This window comes from Eleutherodactylus coqui, chromosome 2 (assembly GCF_035609145.1).
Source record: "Eleutherodactylus coqui strain aEleCoq1 chromosome 2, aEleCoq1.hap1, whole genome shotgun sequence".
NCBI classification, from domain to species: domain Eukaryota; kingdom Metazoa; phylum Chordata; class Amphibia; order Anura; family Eleutherodactylidae; genus Eleutherodactylus; species Eleutherodactylus coqui.
The window spans coordinates 290,223,151-290,241,986 of record NC_089838.1 but is presented as its reverse complement, the minus strand read 5'-3'; the positions used below and the strand labels follow the sequence as shown (position 1 = coordinate 290,241,986).

At 43.3% G+C, this 18,836-nt stretch overlaps 1 protein-coding gene across 2 annotated transcripts in view; it reads right to left on the bottom strand.

The window, feature by feature from the left end:
- Positions 1-3,058, bottom strand: part of ADGRE5 (adhesion G protein-coupled receptor E5) — a 367,255-nt gene extending 364,197 nt beyond the window's left edge. The window contains exon 1 of one of the 2 annotated variants that reach the window (XM_066593215.1): positions 2,768-3,058. In XM_066593215.1, the coding sequence (XP_066449312.1) occupies positions 2,768-2,810 (43 nt within the window). In that variant the 5' untranslated portion in view covers positions 2,811-3,058. The remainder of the gene's footprint in view (positions 1-2,767) is intronic. The other variant, XM_066593217.1, reaches the window with a different exon arrangement.
- Between the last annotated feature and the right edge of the window lie 15,778 nt (positions 3,059-18,836).

Here is an 18,836-nt window from a genome sequence, read left to right as displayed (position 1 = left end):
ATAGGAGTGTTTGAAGGCAGGAAAAGGTCCATCTTCAGAGAGTTCCAACTGGTCTACCACCAAACACAGAGCCACATGGAAGCACCTTCAGCCTCCTTGTGTTGAAGATGGAGGACAAGGAGAGATATCCCGTAGTGACTGTAGTTTGGATGTGAGTGGAGTGAGCCCTAAGTCTAAGAGAGAGCCTTTGTAAGTAACCACTTTTTCTGGCAAGACCCAGTGCAGAGGTACTAATTCAAAGCCACAAATTTTTCCTACACAGCCGTCCAAAGTTAGGATCACCGCGTAGAAGTACAATTCAAATCACACCCACGCGTCTCCAGTGTGGGGTGCAAATCCTAACAGTAAACAATTGCTAGTGGAGTGACCTCTACCCCCCTTCCTCCTCGGGAGTACTCCCAATCCAGGAGCAGTACCTGACAGATAACGTGGACTGTAGGATTGGTTTCATCCTGTGTATCCTCCTTGACCTCTAGCTTTCCTTTTTTACCTGCACTGTGAAGAATCGTACCTGAATTGGTGTGTAATAATTGTTTTTGCCAAAGTTATTCCAAGTACAGTTTACCAGGCCCTAACCATTTCTGGGGACCCGAGGAACTAGAAATCAGTGTCTGGTTATTCTCCGCCGTGTAGCATACCGGGGTGTGGGAACGGTGGCGTCACCCGTGGCAACTACTACCCCCATCATCCTGTTTATTAGCATTCCCTATCCTAGGGGTGTCGACGGTGGCCTGCAATCTTGCTCTGGCCTTAGCTACGTGTCACCCCTCTGGGAAAAGGAGCCTGGTAAGTACCGCTGTGACAAGCCAACACTTAACCCTTTCAGCTCCCACGTCTGTCAAGTGTCCGGGGTCTCCCTAAGGGACATTGCAGAAGCATCTTATAGTTTTTAGGGTCATGATGCTGCACAATGTGTGTAGGCTTATATTGTTTTATGTCATGGGACTGTATGAAGCTTATTTTCGTGATTGTCCTTGCCATTATTTTTTTTGTTCATAAGGCACTGACCAGTCATGACAAGCATACGTGTCATTAAATGCCAAGTGGTTGTTCAGGATTAGAATAATATGACAGCTTTCTTTCTAAAATAGCGGCACACCTGTCCACAGGTTGCATGTGGTATCGCAGATGAGAACCATCTACTTTAATGGAATTAAACTGCAGTACCAGACACCACCCACACACAGGTGTGGCACTGTTCCTGAAAGAAAGCATCCATGTTTTTCTAACCCTAGACAACCTCTTTAAAGGTGTGACCCAAATCTTATGACTTAGGGTGGCTTAACACAAGACAACTAACATCCGAATAATCACTTGATAAAGCGATTGTAAAGGCCCATTTACACCAGCCGATCGCTAAAAAAAAAATCACTAATCGGCGATTGTTTTAGTGATAATCGTGCGGTTTTCGGCCACTGCTAGCTGATCGTTAAATTCAGTCCAACCTAAAAATCGTTGTTCAGTCGTATCAGAAGTTCTCCACGGGGAGTGCTGACAGCATTGTTTCCCCTTGGAGAACAAAGGATCTGAGCGCAGATAAGAGCCCTCGGGCTATTAACTGCGTTCAGGGAAGGCTTTATTTACATACATAATTGCAATAAAGTAGCTGAGTAGCTGATCATTATGCAAAATGATCGCTCAAAGCTGTCACTCAAACTGTCATTTGAGCGATCTTTGAGCGATCATCTGCTAGTGTAAATGCGCCATACGTTGTTCTGTGCAAACATCAATTGAGTGATGAACAATAGTTTGTTTACTGGTCACTCAGTTTCAGCTCACCTGAAAATAGTTGCTGGTTGATTAATTATTGATTAATTGATTATCATCGGGTGTAAACAGGTAAGGGTTACAATGGCTAGCCAAGAAACCATGCAAGGAGGTGCGCACTTCAGCCACCGCAAACATGTACAACAATTGCTAACAGTTGTTCGGACGCTAAAAACCCGCCGTAGTGACTATTTTAAGCAACTATTCAAATTATAGTTGTCCTGTGTAAACCAACCCTCAGGGCTCCTTCACACGAGTGTAAGCGTTTTTACATTTGCTCGGACGCTCTGGGAACTCGCATGAATGGACGATTTTCAACTATCAGGTCCCGAGCTTACTTTGCGTCTTCTCGTCCATTCACACAGTCAGGGGCAATGTTTTGGCTAAAAAATACATTGCAGCCTGGAAATCCCTCGCTCGGCATAAATCCTCGGAAGGACTTCAGAAGCTTAAATAGAGGCACCTGTTAGCTTTTCACAGCGTCGGCCGCTGCTAAACTCCCTCCCCTCCCTTTTTTTCCCAGCTCCCATAGGAGCCTATGGGAGCCGCTGGCAAATGTTGTATTTTTTACGGTGCGGTGTTTTTACGTGCTGCAAATTGCCGATGTGAATGAATGCATTGGAAACCAATGCCCCAAATAGTCGCGTATATCGTCTGGGCATGAAAACGCAACTACACAGCCGCGTATATATTCTTGTATAAATAAGCCCTTATTCAGTCCTTTCTTAGCACATAAGCCATAGTCATTACATTAGTATTTTATTTAGACCTTTCACTGATGGTCCACATCCTTACGATATCACTTATAACGCAGACTTGGTAGCCATAATAATTCACATCACCTTAATTTTACTGACTTTCAATACAGCATAACAATTAATTTGATTTAGTTCCAGAACTTCTACCATTATTCTGCAGTCTCCATCATAGCCCATAGTCAGTGACCGGTCATACAGCTATATAGTGTATAAGATAAGGCAAGACACACACAGAGCATTACCGATTATCAGCAGCAGTAAATGTGCGGAGAACCTCCAGTCCATTCCAAGATCCTTCGGTCGGGATACGTTCTATATATTGTCTCTCTGGTTTACTGATACCTGAATGTCTAGCACACTGCTTCATGTAGAAAAGTACTCCGTATGTATTAAACAATTTCCATTTTCGAATGCTGTTGGCTAAGATCACTTTCCTGTTCTGACCACAGCATCACCACTGCTCTATTAGTCCAATAGATCTTGAATATTTCTGTCTATGTGGGGTTTTCTGTACAAGGTCTCCACCCTCAGGGCTGGTCTTCCAAAGTGAGAGCTACTTCTGAACATTCCTAGGCTCCATTCACAGACTGCATTCCCTACCCTAGTAACTATTCACCATTCTGTAAAGGTGATACATGTCCTCTTGCCATGATATCTGTGCGATTGCCTTTGAACGTTACTTATTTTTCATGCCTGGTTGCATACATTTAAGAGGAAGTTATAGGAGTGGTTTGCTTCTGCTATCTAGACAAAGTATAGTCAGAGAAGTATAACTAGTGAAATGGATGAAACAGAAGCAGAGAAATTCCCATACTACATGAATTGGCAATAGAGAATTACATATAGTGAATGTCACATATGACCCGGGTCATACCTGTGGCCTGTAAAGTTTCATGTAGACATGCTGGACCATCATCTCTGCTCTTATCTCTGATGACCAATGCCTCGTGTTCTTCGCTCAGCCAACGACCTACAACTTTTCCCTTATTGTATCCATATTGGAATACACCATCTGACCGGGTTCCTGACATTTCCCTTCCACTCTGACCTCAACTCTCTTTCTGTACCACTTAATACTTTTTGACCACTCGTGTGCTTTGTAATCTGGTGGCAGCCGGTGATAGTTTCTTTTCTGCCACATCCATGTCGTTTAACCATTGTCCTTTAACTTTGAAACTTGTGAATAGAGATGAGCGAACGTGCTCGGCCACGCCCCTTTTTCGCCCGAATACCGCGATTTCCGAGTACTTCCGTACTCGGGCGAAAAAATTCGGGGGGCGCCGTGGCGGCACGGGGGGTAGCAGTGGGGAGTGGGGGGGAGAGGGAGAGAGAGAGGGCTCCCCCCTGTTCCCCGCTGCTCCCCCCCGCACCGCCGCGCCTCTCCCCGCCCCCCGGGCGCCCCCCGAATCTTTACGCCCGAGTGCTGAAGTACTCGAAAATGGCGGTACTCGGGTGCGTAAGTACTCGTTACGAGTACGTTCGCTCATCTCTACTTGTGAACTATGTTTCCAACTGTATCTCTAGGAACATTCAATGCATTTGATATCTTTTTGTATCCTTAAGGGCTTTTACCCACTAGCGTTCTTTTTCACTTATTCCCGCAGCTTAAAACCAGCTGGCCAGCAAAGATAGCGCATACGGTGCGCATTCCGGTCGGGCGTTTTTATGTTGGCCAGAAAAGATAGTTCAGGAACTATCTTTCAGCCGGAATTTGGGGGCTCCCATAGACTCCTATGTCTGCTAAACTCCCACCCCGTTCCCTCCTCCTCTCCGCCCCTTGCCAGTTGTTTGCAATAGGAGGAAGCGAACGGGGCTGGAGCTAGTTACTCCTGCCCCCTTCCCTGGCTAAGAGCCGGTGAAGCGGCAGAAAGGGGGAGGCAGTTTAGCAGAGTTAAACTTTGTCTCCCCATCTGACGATATCCCGGGCTTGGCATATACTCGCTGGTCCTGGGACGCCTGAATGGGCGCACAAACAGGAGATGCAGCCGTGACTTGGTCATGGCTGCCTCTCGGTCACGCGATTTTCGGTCGTGCTGTGGCCGTGACACGGCTGACTAAAAATCATGTACATTCAGGTGAAAGAGCCCTTACCTCGTTTGTGCAAGGCAATTATATCTTCTCTTAACTTTTTGGACCACTTTCTGGAATAAAGAAACGATGCCCGACACTCGTCCCCATGTATACTCGCTCCCGTGTTGTTACACAGCAGCGAGTATTGCTGGATTGCTCACAGTGTGGCCTGTAGGGAAGCAGGCCGGCTGGAGGAGATTTCTCTCCTCGCTCTCCCCTGCCCCTTTCCATTCACTGTAAGCACCGCACTGAACAGCTGCTGTTTACACTGAACGATCTTCGTTTTCAAGCATGCTTAAAACTGAACGACTGAACGACTCTCGTTCAGTCATTCAGTTTCTGCATGCATTTACACAGGACGACTATCGTCCAAGAGCCTGCGGGAGCACGGGGTTTAGAACAACTACAACGATAATTGTCCCATGTAAAAGGGTCTTTAGCCATATTACAAACATGCAATTACTGTAAATGTCACAGTCAACAAAACCCTAGCCAGTCCAGGTATTTGGTGTGTTTTATCTGAAGCACATCTGATGCAACTAGTGAAGCCCTTGATTAGTTACATCAGGTGTGCTTAAGACAACACCTGATTTTAAAATTTGTACTCTTATGAGAGCTTCTATTCAGGGGTTTGACTAGTTTTGAGACTGCAGTCGTTCTTAAAAGTGGCATTTTGTGTTATATTTTGAGAAACCACTTGCTATATTAGCAGTGATGAATTATTACACGACAATAACGAATAAACACCTTGCTTATTTACGAAGCCTTTTTCCACAGATTTGTGACGTCATTTGTAGCGGAATAACAGCATATTATTTTTACAACGTATTTTCAAGTGATGTGCACCACAATAAATGAAAAATTATGAATGCCTCTGCCACTTATTTTTTTCTCTTATGCATGTGGGTGTGGCTTCCGTCTGCCGATGTTTCCGTCACATTTATGAAGCCAAATATCAGAAAACAGGCACATAGCACAGATTAGACCAAGTAAAACTTGGTTTACACAGCATAGGAAGTGCATTTGGCGCATTTTCTCCACTAGCTATGTATTTGTCAACTTTAGTATAATTATATTGCGCAGTATTTCAGCCTGTGAGGTCAATTTTGAGCATAGTCAAAAAAGCTATTTAATTTTGGTGCATCAGGGTGGTTTTTGGCACAAATAAGCATTTTTTTAGTGCATCACGTTGGTGCTCACATTGCTCTTTTTTTTATAAACTCTTCACACATTTTTTATTATTTTAGTGGGATAACATTCTTTATACGTGAATCTAGATGCTCAACCACTCTGTGTAACATTTTCCCCAGCATGCTCTCTAAATCAGGCAGATTCTCACTTTGAAGTCTCTAGCATAAATTGTGTCACGCCTCATCCATTAACTGTTTCCTAGGCTGTGTGTCTCAACTATAAAATTTTGCCAAAATTTTGCACATTTCAAAAATGCTTGCTGCATCTACTAGAATTTTTGGAGCCTCCAAATATTCATCACACTTACAAAACTTTCAACTCTTTCATAAATATGGTGTGAATTACACCTGTTGGCCACTAGTATAAAACTGGCCCAAATTATGCCTTTATTGATAAATAAACCCCCTTGGTTTTGGGGGGATTTCCAGTGATGATGTGGCCTTACCTTTTTTAACATGCAATGCTCTACTCCTGTATAATACTAAATTGTAATTGAACATTAAAATAATAAATAGGGCTTAATTTCAGTTCATCGTGTTCACTGTATATTCAAGGGGATTTTATTGTTCAATAATAAGGGGTTTGCTCTTGTATATGAGGCACTTGATCAAAACTAATTACTTTTAGACTCTCTATCATTCTTAGATATTTCTATATTAGAATGGCTTTTATTGTTCAATAAGCAGAGATATGCGCTTGTATATGAGGAATTTGATCAAAACTAATTACTTTTAGAATATCTATCAAGCAGTCTGTCTTTCTCAATTTTGTTTTTGTCTTGATGTAATTACGTGGCGTGGTGGAACCAAGACATAAGCCTTTTAGGATAAATTACAAGACCTTTGAATATGTCTGTAGATGTGATGACCAAATGATTTCAAGTATCTGCCATGCATGAAGACCAAAGAAGGTCAAGTAAGGTGAAGGTCACCATAGAGATCAAGTTCATTTAAGTCACAAGTTTTCAAAAGCAGTGATGAATGGCCCGGAAAATATACTACAGCTTGTCAATCTTAAGGGCTAACCATGCGGAAAAATAGAGTGAATGGACGATTTCCCGTAATCAAGTCCTGAACTTACTTAGCGGTGAAATTGCCCATTCACCCGATCTGGAGCTGCATGTTGCAGGAAAAAATGTGCTGCTGTTCAGAATTCTTTCCGTCGGTAGAAATCCACCTAATGACTTCTAATGTCTAAACTACAGATATCTGTCTTCTTTTTTCGAGCGTTGAACTCCCTCCCCCTCCCTTTTTTCCATCTCCCATAGGAGTCTATGGACACTCCAGCGCATCGGGCACCAAAGATAGGTCAGGTCCTTTCTTTTCCCGCAGCAGTGGATTTCAGTCATGCATGTCCTATTCTTTCATCTGAAGGTTTCCATAGGAATCTATTGGTTCTAATAGTCAAGATTTTTTTTCGCTTGTAAATTAGCTGTGTGAACATGCTCGTGTGAAAGTGGCCTACAGCTCATGATCTGAGCATAGTTTTCATTGTTAAGCATGAAGTTTGTAGTGCCAGACCATGAGGTCACAGATCACAAGTTGTCAACTCGGTGGCCACTTCAGTTGACATGCTCATAGGACTGTAGACTTGCACATGGTCTCCATGTGTCATCACATGGTAATTCACCAGGTGCAATATTTTGGAGCTATTTTTCCCTCGAAATACAGCCAAAGCATATCATATTATAGAGACTTCTAGTAGATCACATCATATAGTCTGTTGTTATGTCCGAGCTGGATGTACTATAAATATTATGTGCTTAAAGGACACACGCAGTACAAATGCAGATAACATAAAATAGTATGTAAGAAAACATAAAAGTGAGGAAATGGAGAATTTGAGCCTAACCTATTGATACAAGGAGACCCTACCTAAAAGTGGAGCGCTTGCACTGATGAGGGCAACCCTATGTCAAAAATCTGGGGCAACCTTGACTCTCCCTAGTGGCATGGAATCTGGCAAAAGTTAGATGTTGAATAAGTAAATTAACCTCAAATGTCCAGGAAATAAGATGTTAAGAACACCCCAGATAAAATAAATCACCAGACAGACTAATCTGAGCTGAGATGCAAGACAAGACCATAGGCCACCAACTTGACTAGTAACACCTTCAGACTGAGAGTATGACTAGCATCTTCTGTGAGGAGGAGCCAGAATAAATGTGAATAAACTAAAGTTGATTGGCCAGCAGTGATATATACCTCCAAGTGGACCAATCAATCCACACACTGACCAATAAGTGTCCTCGTTGGCCTCTAGCACTGAAATAAAAATGACCATGCATTGGTGTGAGGATTATGTGGAATGGGTCTGATGCAGTAAGGTCACCCCGGTCCAGATACTCCGACGTAGCCGGCAAACCATGACACCTGTAAGCTGAGCTGTAACGTCTGATTTCCAAAACTATAGAGCACTAAATTCCCTTTCGTAACACTCAAAGGTGTTCATCTATGAAAAATGCCTTACAAACTATTTTAAGCAAACTGCCAATGATTTTAAGTAGTATTTTTCATTGAATGTTGAATTAGATGTTTCCACTATGTGAAATCTCTGAATGGTGTAATACCAATCTGAGAGCTCTAAGATATGCTGCAACACCCGCATTCTGAAAATCATGGATAGATACATAAGGATTAAGGATGAGCTAGTATACTCGCTAAGGCACTACTCGCTCGAGTAATGTGCCTTAGACGAGTATCTCCCCGCTCGTCCCTAAAGATTCGGGTGCCGCCGCGGGGCGGGGAGCTGCGGGGGAGAGCGCGGAGGAACGGAGGGGAGATCTCTCTCTCCCGCCCACTCTCCCCCGCTCCCCGCTGCGACTCACCTGTCAGCCGCAGCGGTCCCCGAATCTTTAAGGACGAGCGGGGAGATACTTGTCTAAAGCACATTACTCGGACGAGTAGTGCCTTAGCGAGTATACTCGCTCATCCTTAATAAGGATCCCATTTATGTTCTCTTCTGACATGTCAAGAAGACTGATCATTTTGTTCACTTTGGAGATCAGTGATGCCAAACACAAATGGCAGCCATTTATCTCCCGATTCTATACCGAGGAACATCATATGGCCGATAGCTGTCTCTTTTCTGTGAACCTTTAGAGACCGCATGTGAACTGCAGAATTTACGTAAGAAGTTGTTCCTGAGAAGAGCAGCGGTAGACACAGAATACTTCAAAAAGAAGAAGTACTACGTAAATATGTAGCAAGTACTGCTGTACAGATAAGATAAGAAAACAGGAAAACACGTCTTACTTTCCAAAAAAGCTCAGGGGCTCAGATGCAAAAGTCCCCAACACCCCCGCACTTGATGACTGCTGGATGTGGTCTGTTCGGTGCAACACTGGGTCTCTTAGGAGGCTCACTCATGCAACACCAGCAACCTGGGATGTTGCTAATGTGTATGATAGTTATTCAGTCTAAATGTGAGCCAATGACTGAATGATGAATGATGCACTTCTCATTCGTCATTCAGTTTATGCAGGACTAAAAATCATTCTTGACTCATTCACTTGCCGTTTAGTTTAACCTCTTAACGCCAGAGGGTGTAACTGCACGTCCTGGCAGGGAGGTACTTAGCGTAACAGGACGTACAGTTACACCCTAAGGATAGCATGAGATCAGAAGAGATCCGGCGCTATCCTGCAGCGGGGGCCAGCTGTTACCAACAGCAGGGGTGCATCGGGACAGCAACCCCCGCTTTAACCACTTACACGCTGCGATCTATGTAGATCGCGGCATGTAAAGGGTTCACAGAGGGAACGCGCTCCCTCTGTGATGTCATCAGACTCCCGATATAATTGCGGAGAGCCCAACGGTTGCCATGGCAACAGAATGCCAGATACAGGAGTCCTGCATTGCCATTGCCTAGGATCGCTATAACAAAAATCTTGCAATGCTTTATCATAGCGATCATCGGTGCTGTGGTGAAAGTGCCCCACAGGGACACAAATAGTGTCAAAAAAAGGATCAAAACAGTGTCAAAATAAAAGAAATGTGAAAAAAAACAACCTTTTTTGTGCTTTTCCCCATATTAGTATAAAAAAAATTTAAATCCCACATATTTGGTATCGTCATATCCGTAATGACTCACACAAGAAATTGAACACACTTTAACCTGCAAAGCAAAAAGCGTAAAAAAAACCCCCGTTAAAAACGGAGGCAAAATGCTTATTTTTTTCATCTATATATATAAAATTGAATGTATGCGTGTCTGTCTCTCTGTGTGTGTGTCTGTCTGTTTGTCCTTTATGCACTACTACACCATTCATCCGATCGCCATGAAACTTTGGGAAGTTGTTAAGTACACTCCTGGGAAGATTATAGGCATAGTACAACTATCCTATGATAAATGGCGCACGTGCGAGCGTCGCCGACAGTTACGCCCCCCCCCCCCACGTAGATCGTTCGATTTCCAACATTGCAACTAATTCTCTCACTTCCCGATAGCGATAACATGAAATTTAGCACAAGCACTGATTATGTCATAAATAGGAAAAGTTAATGGGTCCCAACTCGATTATTCAATTCTATGCGCAAAAGAATTAGCGTCCAAATTTTACGTACGGAATCTAATTCTCTCACTTTCCAATGTCATAGAAACTTGAAATTTGGCATGAACATTAATTATGTCATAAATAGGAAAAGGTAATGGATCCCAACTCGATTATTTATTTATAAGCGCCAAAGAATTAGCGTCCAAATTTTACGTACGGAATCTAATTTTCTCGCTTCCCGATGTCATAAAAACTTGAAATTTGGCACGAGCATTGATTATGTCATAAATAGGAAAAGTTCAAGGGTCCCAACTCCATTATGCAATTCTAAGCGCCAAAGAATTAGCGTCTAAATTTTACGTACGGAATCTAATTTTCTTGCTTCCCAATATCATAGAAACTTGAAATTTGGCACGAGCATTGATTATGTCATAAATAGGAAAAGTTAATGGGTCCCAACTAAATTATTTAATTTTAAGCGCAAAAGAATTAGCGTCCAAATTTTACGTACGGAATCTAATTTTCTCGCTTCCCAATATCATAGAAACTTGAAATTTGGCACGAGCATTGATTATGTCATAAATAGGAAAAGTTAATGGGTCCCAACCCGATTATTCAATTCTAAGTGCAAAAGAATTAGCGTCCAAATTTTACATACAGAATCTAATTCTCTCACTTCCTGATGTCATATATATATATATATATATATATATATATATATATATATATATATATATATATGAATGAATGACTGTCTGTCTGTCCTTTATGCATTACTACACCATTCATATAATCGCCATGAAACTTTGGGAAGTTGTTGAGTACACTCCTCCGAAGATTACTGGCATAGTACATCTATCCTACGATAGGTGGCGCGCGTACGAGCATCGTCGACAGTTATGCCCCCCCCAAAAAAAAGTTTGAGTTCCATCTCAAGCACGAAAGCAAAAGGCATAACGAGCAACAGGATGCGTGTTCAACTACAAAATAATGCATCCACTGAACATTTCGCAAGACAATTGCTGGATATTGAGAATCCTGAGGTAAAATGAAAGCTGTGCTGTGATTGGTTGCTATATATTATACTGCTGAGGTAACTTGAAAGCTGCGCTGTGATTGGTTGTTATCTAGATATATAAAAACGAATGTATGTATGTATGTCTGTCTTCGCAGCAACGCGCGACGGGTTAGCTAGTTTTGTTAATAAAAAAAACAATAAAAGTAATTAGACATGAGCGAACGTACTCGTTTCGAGTAATTACTCGATTGAGTACTGCCATTTCGAGTACTTCACTACTCGAGTGAAAAGTACTCGGGGTCGCCGGGGGGCGCCATGGGTGACTGGGTTAGCAGCGGGGAACAGGGGGGAGCCCTCTCTCCCTCTCCCCCCCACTTCCCGCTGCAACCCCCCGCTCACCCACAGCGCCCCCCGCCCTTACCGAGTACGTTCACTCATCTCTAAAAGTAATCAAATAAGTTGTATGTACCCCAATAAAAACTACAGCGTGTTATGCAAAAAGCAATCCTTCACAGAGCTCCGTCCATGGCAAAAAAAAAAGGTAAAGGACTTGAATGCAGCGATTTAGAAAAACAAATCATTTCCCAAAAAAGGTGTTTTTATTGCGGAAAAGTGGAAAAACCATCAAAAAAAAAAAAAGATTTTTGGTATCGTTGTAATCATATCGACTCACAGAAAAAAAATGATTGTGTCATTTATGCTGCATAATTAACACTTAAAAAAAAAATCTATGGCAGAATTGATGTGTTTTCTCTCCCTGCAATTATAAAAAAATTAATAAAGCTTTTACGATATAGTCTATGCATCCAAAAATAACATCAATAAAAACTACAGTTCGTCACGCAAAAAACAAGCCCTTATACGGCCGCATCGACAGAAAAATAAAAACGTTATGGCTTTTGAAAAGTGAAGATGAAAATTTTCAAAAAATTGTTGCGTCCTTAAGGCCAAAATAGGCCAAAAATCGTGTGGAATGAAAAAAGTTGCGATCAAATCCTGATCTTAATTAGCGTTTTCTCGTCTATTCACACAAGTAGCTGTGGCCTATTGGCGAAAATATATGCTACAGCGCAGAAATCCCTCTGTTGGCCTAAATCCCTGGAATGATTGCTAATGCTTAAAGGGGTTGTCCCGCGCCGAAACGGTTTTTTTTTTTTTTTTCAACCCCCCCCCCCCCCCCCGTTCGGCGCGAGACAACCCCCGATGCAGGGGTTAAAAAAGAACACCGGACAGCGCTTACCTGAATCCCCGCGCTCCGGTGACTTCTTACTTACCCGGTGAAGATGGCCGCCGGCATCTTCTCCCTCGGCGGACCGCAGGGCTTCTGTGCGGTCCATTGCCGATTCCAGCCTCCTGATTGGCTGGAATCGACACGTGACGGGGCGGAGCTACACGGAGCTACACGGAGCCCCATTGAGAAAAGCAGAAGACCTGGACTGCGCAAGCGCGTCTAATTTGGCCATTAGACGGCGAAAATTAGACGGCAACCATGGAGACGAGGACGCCAGCAACGGAACAGGTAAGTGAATAACTTTTGATAACTTCTGTATGGCTCATAATTAATGCACAATGTACATTACAAAGTGCATTAATATGGCCATACAGAAGTGTATAGACCCACTTGCTGCTGCGGGACAACCCCTTTAACTAGAGCCAGCTGTAATCATTTCCCAGCATTGGACACTGGTAAACTCCCTCCCCCTCCCTTTTTTTCAGCTCCTACAGATGACTATGGGAGTCTCCAGTGTATCTTGTCAAATTATAAAATTTTGCCGTATAAAATTGGTCATCGTTTTCGGTCACCGATGTCCTATTTTTCCAGGTGAAATGTTTTTTATGTGCCTAAAAATCGCTCATCTGAATGAATACATTGGAATCGCTGCATATATACGCTCATGTGAATAAGGCCTTAGGTGCAGGGGTTTAGCTCCAGGATACCTCATAATAATGCTGTAACCATATAATAGACAGACAAATGAAACTGTAGTTAGGACAGTTGCTCTTGACTTGCAGTTAAGTACTTTTAGGGCTCCCACCCACTGGCGTTTTTTTTTCCCTGCGAAATTCGCAGCATTTTTTTTCTGCTGGGGTCTATGGGACTTGTAAAGCTAAAATCGCGATCGCGCAAAATCGCGATTTACCGCGAAATCGCGATTTTGCGCAATCGCGATTTTAGCTTTACAACTCCCATAGCCCAAAGACCCCTGCAGAAAAAAAAAAACGCTGCGAATTTCGCAGTAAAAAAACGCTAGTGGGTGGGAGCCCTAATACTGTAGTGCCACACTTCAAGTTACTACACAGTCAAGGATCTTCCTCAGGCTAGCAGTACCAAACAAGACCACAGCTGCTGTGGGTCATGACAGGACAGTGGTTTATCACCCAAAAGGATCTCAGGATAAACAGCTTTGGTATGGCTTTCAGGCTGGGTTCAACTCTACTCTCACAGAGCTTGTAGATTTGACTGTAATACAACAATGTGCTTTGCTTTATATTTTGTGTTATGTATATAGTGTTTGTACATTGCTCTCAGGGTTTGACAAAGGTCTATAGAATTAGGACCGAAATGGGGTCAAATTTAGTTTCCCTACAATAAACATCAAGACTCAAAGGGTGAACACCCACTGGCAATCCGTTATCCTTGCGATGCGACTGTGAGTGAAAACTCATGATAATGAAACTAATGATTTGTAATGGTTTCATTCTCATTTGCGATGTTTTCACTGTAACCTCGCATCACGAAGAAGAATCTGCAATATCGCCCATTGTTTTTAATGGGGCCAGTGGCAGCAGCGCTAGCCCCATTGAAAACATAGGGAGAACGTTGCCCTCCCCTGACACAGCTGTGACAGCTATGGCAGTGGATTCCTTCATCCCCGCGGGGACCGCATGGATGAAGGAATCCTCTGTCACAGCTGTCACAGCTGTGGCAGAAGTCTGTGATGCTATCCCATTTCTTTCAATGGGGCAGGCACTGCTGCTGCCCCATCGAAAGCAGTGGGTTTGCAGAGATGATTTTCTTCTCTCCAGAAAGCGCTGCCTCTGATTGGCTGAGCGCTGTGGCCAATTAGAGGCAGTGCCCAGCCAATCAGAGGCAGCACTCAGCTTTCATTCAATGACGGTCCCTGCAGTGATAAAGGAATCCCCTGCCATAGCTGTGTCAGGAGAGCGCAATGTTCTCCCTATGTTTTCGATGGGTCTAGCTTCCTTCAAGATATCATCCAGTCATGCATTGCATTATGTCTAGCAATACTGTGTCCACATCATGTAGAATGTTGGTTTCCCAGTTTACGGTTCCCTTCCTATCCGCTTTTACACTTTCTACTATAGGAGTATAACACTGCATCACAACAAGAGCCCACAACAAGATCACCAGCTGGTGGACGTTCTTGTTGTTTTGCAACTGCTTAACCCCTTAGTGACAGCTCCATTGCCTTTTAACGTGGGCTTTAATCCTCAGAGATGTAAAAACATGCATCCCCTGAGGATCAAAGCCCTGTAGGCTGTAGACATGACAGCTCCATGCTGTCAGTTCCTGGAGGCAGCCGACAACCTGGAACTGTCATGAGAAGCTGTGGGAAGCCCCCCCCCCCCTTCCCCGATCATGCGATCGGTGATTTAATCGCGCTGATAGCAATAAAGTAAATAAAAAGTGAAAAAAAGTTAAAGCTTCAGCTGCCCTCACAAATCGCATCGATGAGTGGGTGCTGAAACTTCTCACCCCTGTCCTCTGCGATGTCTCGCGACAATCTGGTTCGAAAAGGACCTTTGGCCATCTTCTGTGCATGCGCACCAAAGGAAAAATGGTCGTCGCGGAACATTTGAAATCTGCTGAAGGTAGCCGGGAAGCAGGAGATATCTCCAGGTATCGTGGTGACCAGTCCCTCAGCCCGCGATCGCTGTTATTTATTGGAGAAGTTCTAAAAAGTAAAATAAAGTTAAAGTTTCACCTCCCCTCATGGATTTGATCCATGAGGGGAGGTGAAAATACTCAACCCTGTTGTCAACGATGTCCCGCGGTGATATGGTCCTTCCAGGACCTTACGTCGCCTTCTGCACATGTGTGCCTGACGGAAACATCAGGTGCGTGCACAGTAGAACTCTCACTCCCAGGAGATTTAAGGTCCCTCTGCTCCCGGCTAGCATGTGTAGCCAGGAGCAGAGAGTTATCACCGGGCACCGCTGTATGCGGTTCCCAGTCACATGATCACTGTTATCCAATGGATAACAGCGATCATCTAGAGAAAAGGAAAGGGTAAAAAAAAAAAGAATTAAAAAAAGTTAAAAAACTTAAAGTTTTACCTCCCATCATGGATCATTTTCATGCGGGAGGATGAAATTACGTACCTAAGGCCCCCAAATGTATCCGTGGACCTTACTCTGGCTTTTGCACACATGCTCGTCGCCAAAATAGCAGACACGGATTGCCCGGGTAATTTAAAAACTCCCTGCTCCTGGCTACCAAACGCAGCTGAGAGCCTGGAGATTTCACAGGGTGCCGAAGTACACGTTCCCTGGTCACGTGATCACTGCTATGCAATGGATAACGGTGATCATGTAAAAATAAAAAAGTTACAATTTCTCTGTGCGTTGTTTTTGAAATTAAAGAATATGGATTAACCCCTTAGTGACCAGTCCTGCCTAAGTGGGCTTTAATTCCCGAGGACGTAAAAACATACGTATAGTCTTAGGGGACCCTAAGGCTATATGAACAGTTCCTTTGTATAGTACCATATTATGGAGTTTTTCCCTTGTAGAAGCAATACACTATGAAAAGGGATTGTCAATATCATATAACCCCATGTGTACAAAAATGATAAAGAATGTTTACTTGCACAGAAATCCCTTTTTTTCTGTAGGTTTACTTCTAATGATGTATAATAATTCATTTTACACCTTTAGATACTGAAAAAAGCAAATACGATTGTGGCATTAAAATCCATTTCAATTCACCACATGCAGGAACAAAAATAATTAGATTTAGATGCATTAATTCAATTTACTATTTACGTGGCGTGCATCCCAATCCTCACAACTAGCTGCGGTAAATAATTAAAGCCATCATAAATCGGGCTAAATAGAGGTATTTGATGGAGGGGGCTGATTGACTAGATGCCGAAGGTAAATCTGTTTATTATTGTATCTCAGTTTTAACAATGCATTTTCCTCATGCTTCTCTGTGTTAAGTTGGTCAATGACTATACATAATAGATGATACTGAAGGTGCTTGTGTGGAAGGGATGTCCTCTCGGGGAGGGGATGAGTCACTCATTTTGTCTTATATCCTTTTCAACCAGTTTTCTTCACTTCCATAGGCTAAACATGTATGCTAATGTGAAAAGGTTGTTAACCCTTCATCCATTATCAAGTTGTACTTCAGGTCTCATCTCTGGGTTGACATCTGGGTTCATTCTCCTTATAGGCTTTTATCTGCTACCTAATATTAAAATTTAGTACCAGAGAGTTTAAACTCAGTCCCTGGCTGATAACTTCCATTGTATGCAGCTATCATACCTCACTGGCTACTCTAGGATATGCTAGGTTCACAGTCTTGTTCCAATCCTGATGAAAGGTTAAGGGCAAGGCCCAGGGAATCCCTTATGGGCTTTTTACATAATTAATCATGAAGAAATATTCGTCCAAAATTTTGTCAGGGAGAGAGATCGATCCCACCTCTATCACCTTTTGATAACTGATCAACTAAGCTAAGCACACTTACTGCTACTAATTTATCACAGCAGAGCCTCGATCGATGACTCTAGTGGGATTGCAAGCGCAGAGTTGTTAGAATACAGGTGGATTTGTAGCCAGCTTTCCTGGGCTCCTGCACGCATGCAGAACGAAAGCTCAAATCACCCCCGGTCAGTCTTACATCTCCTGCACTCTACAATACCACATACACTCACTGCCACCACTAACTTGTATCATAGGGAAGCTGGAACCTGGACTAGGAATTATGAACAGAATCTTCAAAGTAATGGTTTGTTTTAAAACGGACAAGGCTGACTAATAAATTGCAGATTTATTCTAAAAAAAGACTAGCAGGGCTAAATATTTATAAATATTTAAAAATATACAGAGAAAGATGTTACAATGGAGGTAAAGTTTACAGGCATACACAGCAGACAGTATTTTAAAATAAAACAAGGAGAAAATAAAGAAAAGTACCAGATTTGGGATATTTGCCCAAGGTTCTGTTCGTGCAGAGTCACTGAAGCAAATGAGAAAGCCTTATGCCATAGCATATCTTTGAAGTCTGACAACTGGGTCTCTGTGAGCCCCTGGTTCTTAAAGGTTTCCCCAGAACACACCTCCACGCACCCTCTCTGAGGTAATTCAGGAAGGGGTGGGGGTAGAAGCATAGTTACCTGGAAAAAAAAACACAATTCCCCATTTTTTCCATATCTCTGCAAGAGATTCTCCAATTGGAAATATAGGCCCGGTAAATTTCGGGTCATAACATTATCTATTCAGAAATATCAAGCACGACACGTAAATAATAACCAGGTATGCAGATACACCATTTAGGGTTGATACAGGGCTATATCGCAACATGTGTAGATGTGTTTCATTTAGCTGGCCCGCCCAATTCCAAAAATATAATTCATATAGGGCTAGGACCATCACACGACTAATAATCCTTATTAAGAAATATTCCCTTAATTAAAGTCTTGGAGCCAGGAATCTGTGGGAACCATCTGGGTGTCCCATCTTCCTAGCAAGGGGGTTATTAACATCCCCCTGGCACTGCCTTAACTTTATGGTAATCCAAACAAAGGCCACATGGTCATCAAAAGCCTGGCAGTTGTGAGGAAGGAGGGGGGGGGGGCAAGGGTTGAGGATGTCAGTTCAACTTTCCCAGTATCCTGAATGCCAGCTGATGGGTAACTGGTTGATATCCTTATACCACAGGTTTGTTTACTTGATCACTGTCCTATGTAAAGGTGCCAGTGATTAGCTGAAAATGAGTAAATGGGGTGATTGCATCTTTCATAACAGGACCGAGGTGTTACATAAGGCCTAATGCCCACAGCCGGATTTCCACCGCGTATAATGTGGAAGAAATCTGCAGCGTTTCACTGGAGCTATTAGGTTCTATTGAACCTAATGGCTCAATGTACATGCTGAGGAATTCCGCAGCATGTCCTATTTGCCGCGGGAATATGAGCGGACAGCTTCCATTGTAGTCAATGGAAGCCGCCCATCACGCTATACTTCCGCTGTAGCACAGCAGAAGTATAAGTGAATATGCACCCCGCCCACCGCCGGCCGTATCATATGAAGCTTCCGGTACATCATGTGACACTGCCGGCGCATCATATGACACTGCCAGAGCGTCATGCGTTGTACTGCGCATGCGCACTGGGCAGTGTCATGCGGCAGCTACGCAGCGGATCCGGAGGAGAGTATGGGGTCTTTGGGGGGCACCATGACGGACTCCGCTGCTGTATTCTGCTTGCGGATCCCTTCACAGCCGTGGGCATAATGCCTTAGGGTTCAGGCTACGACAGAGAACACGGAGGCATAAAGACATGATTTG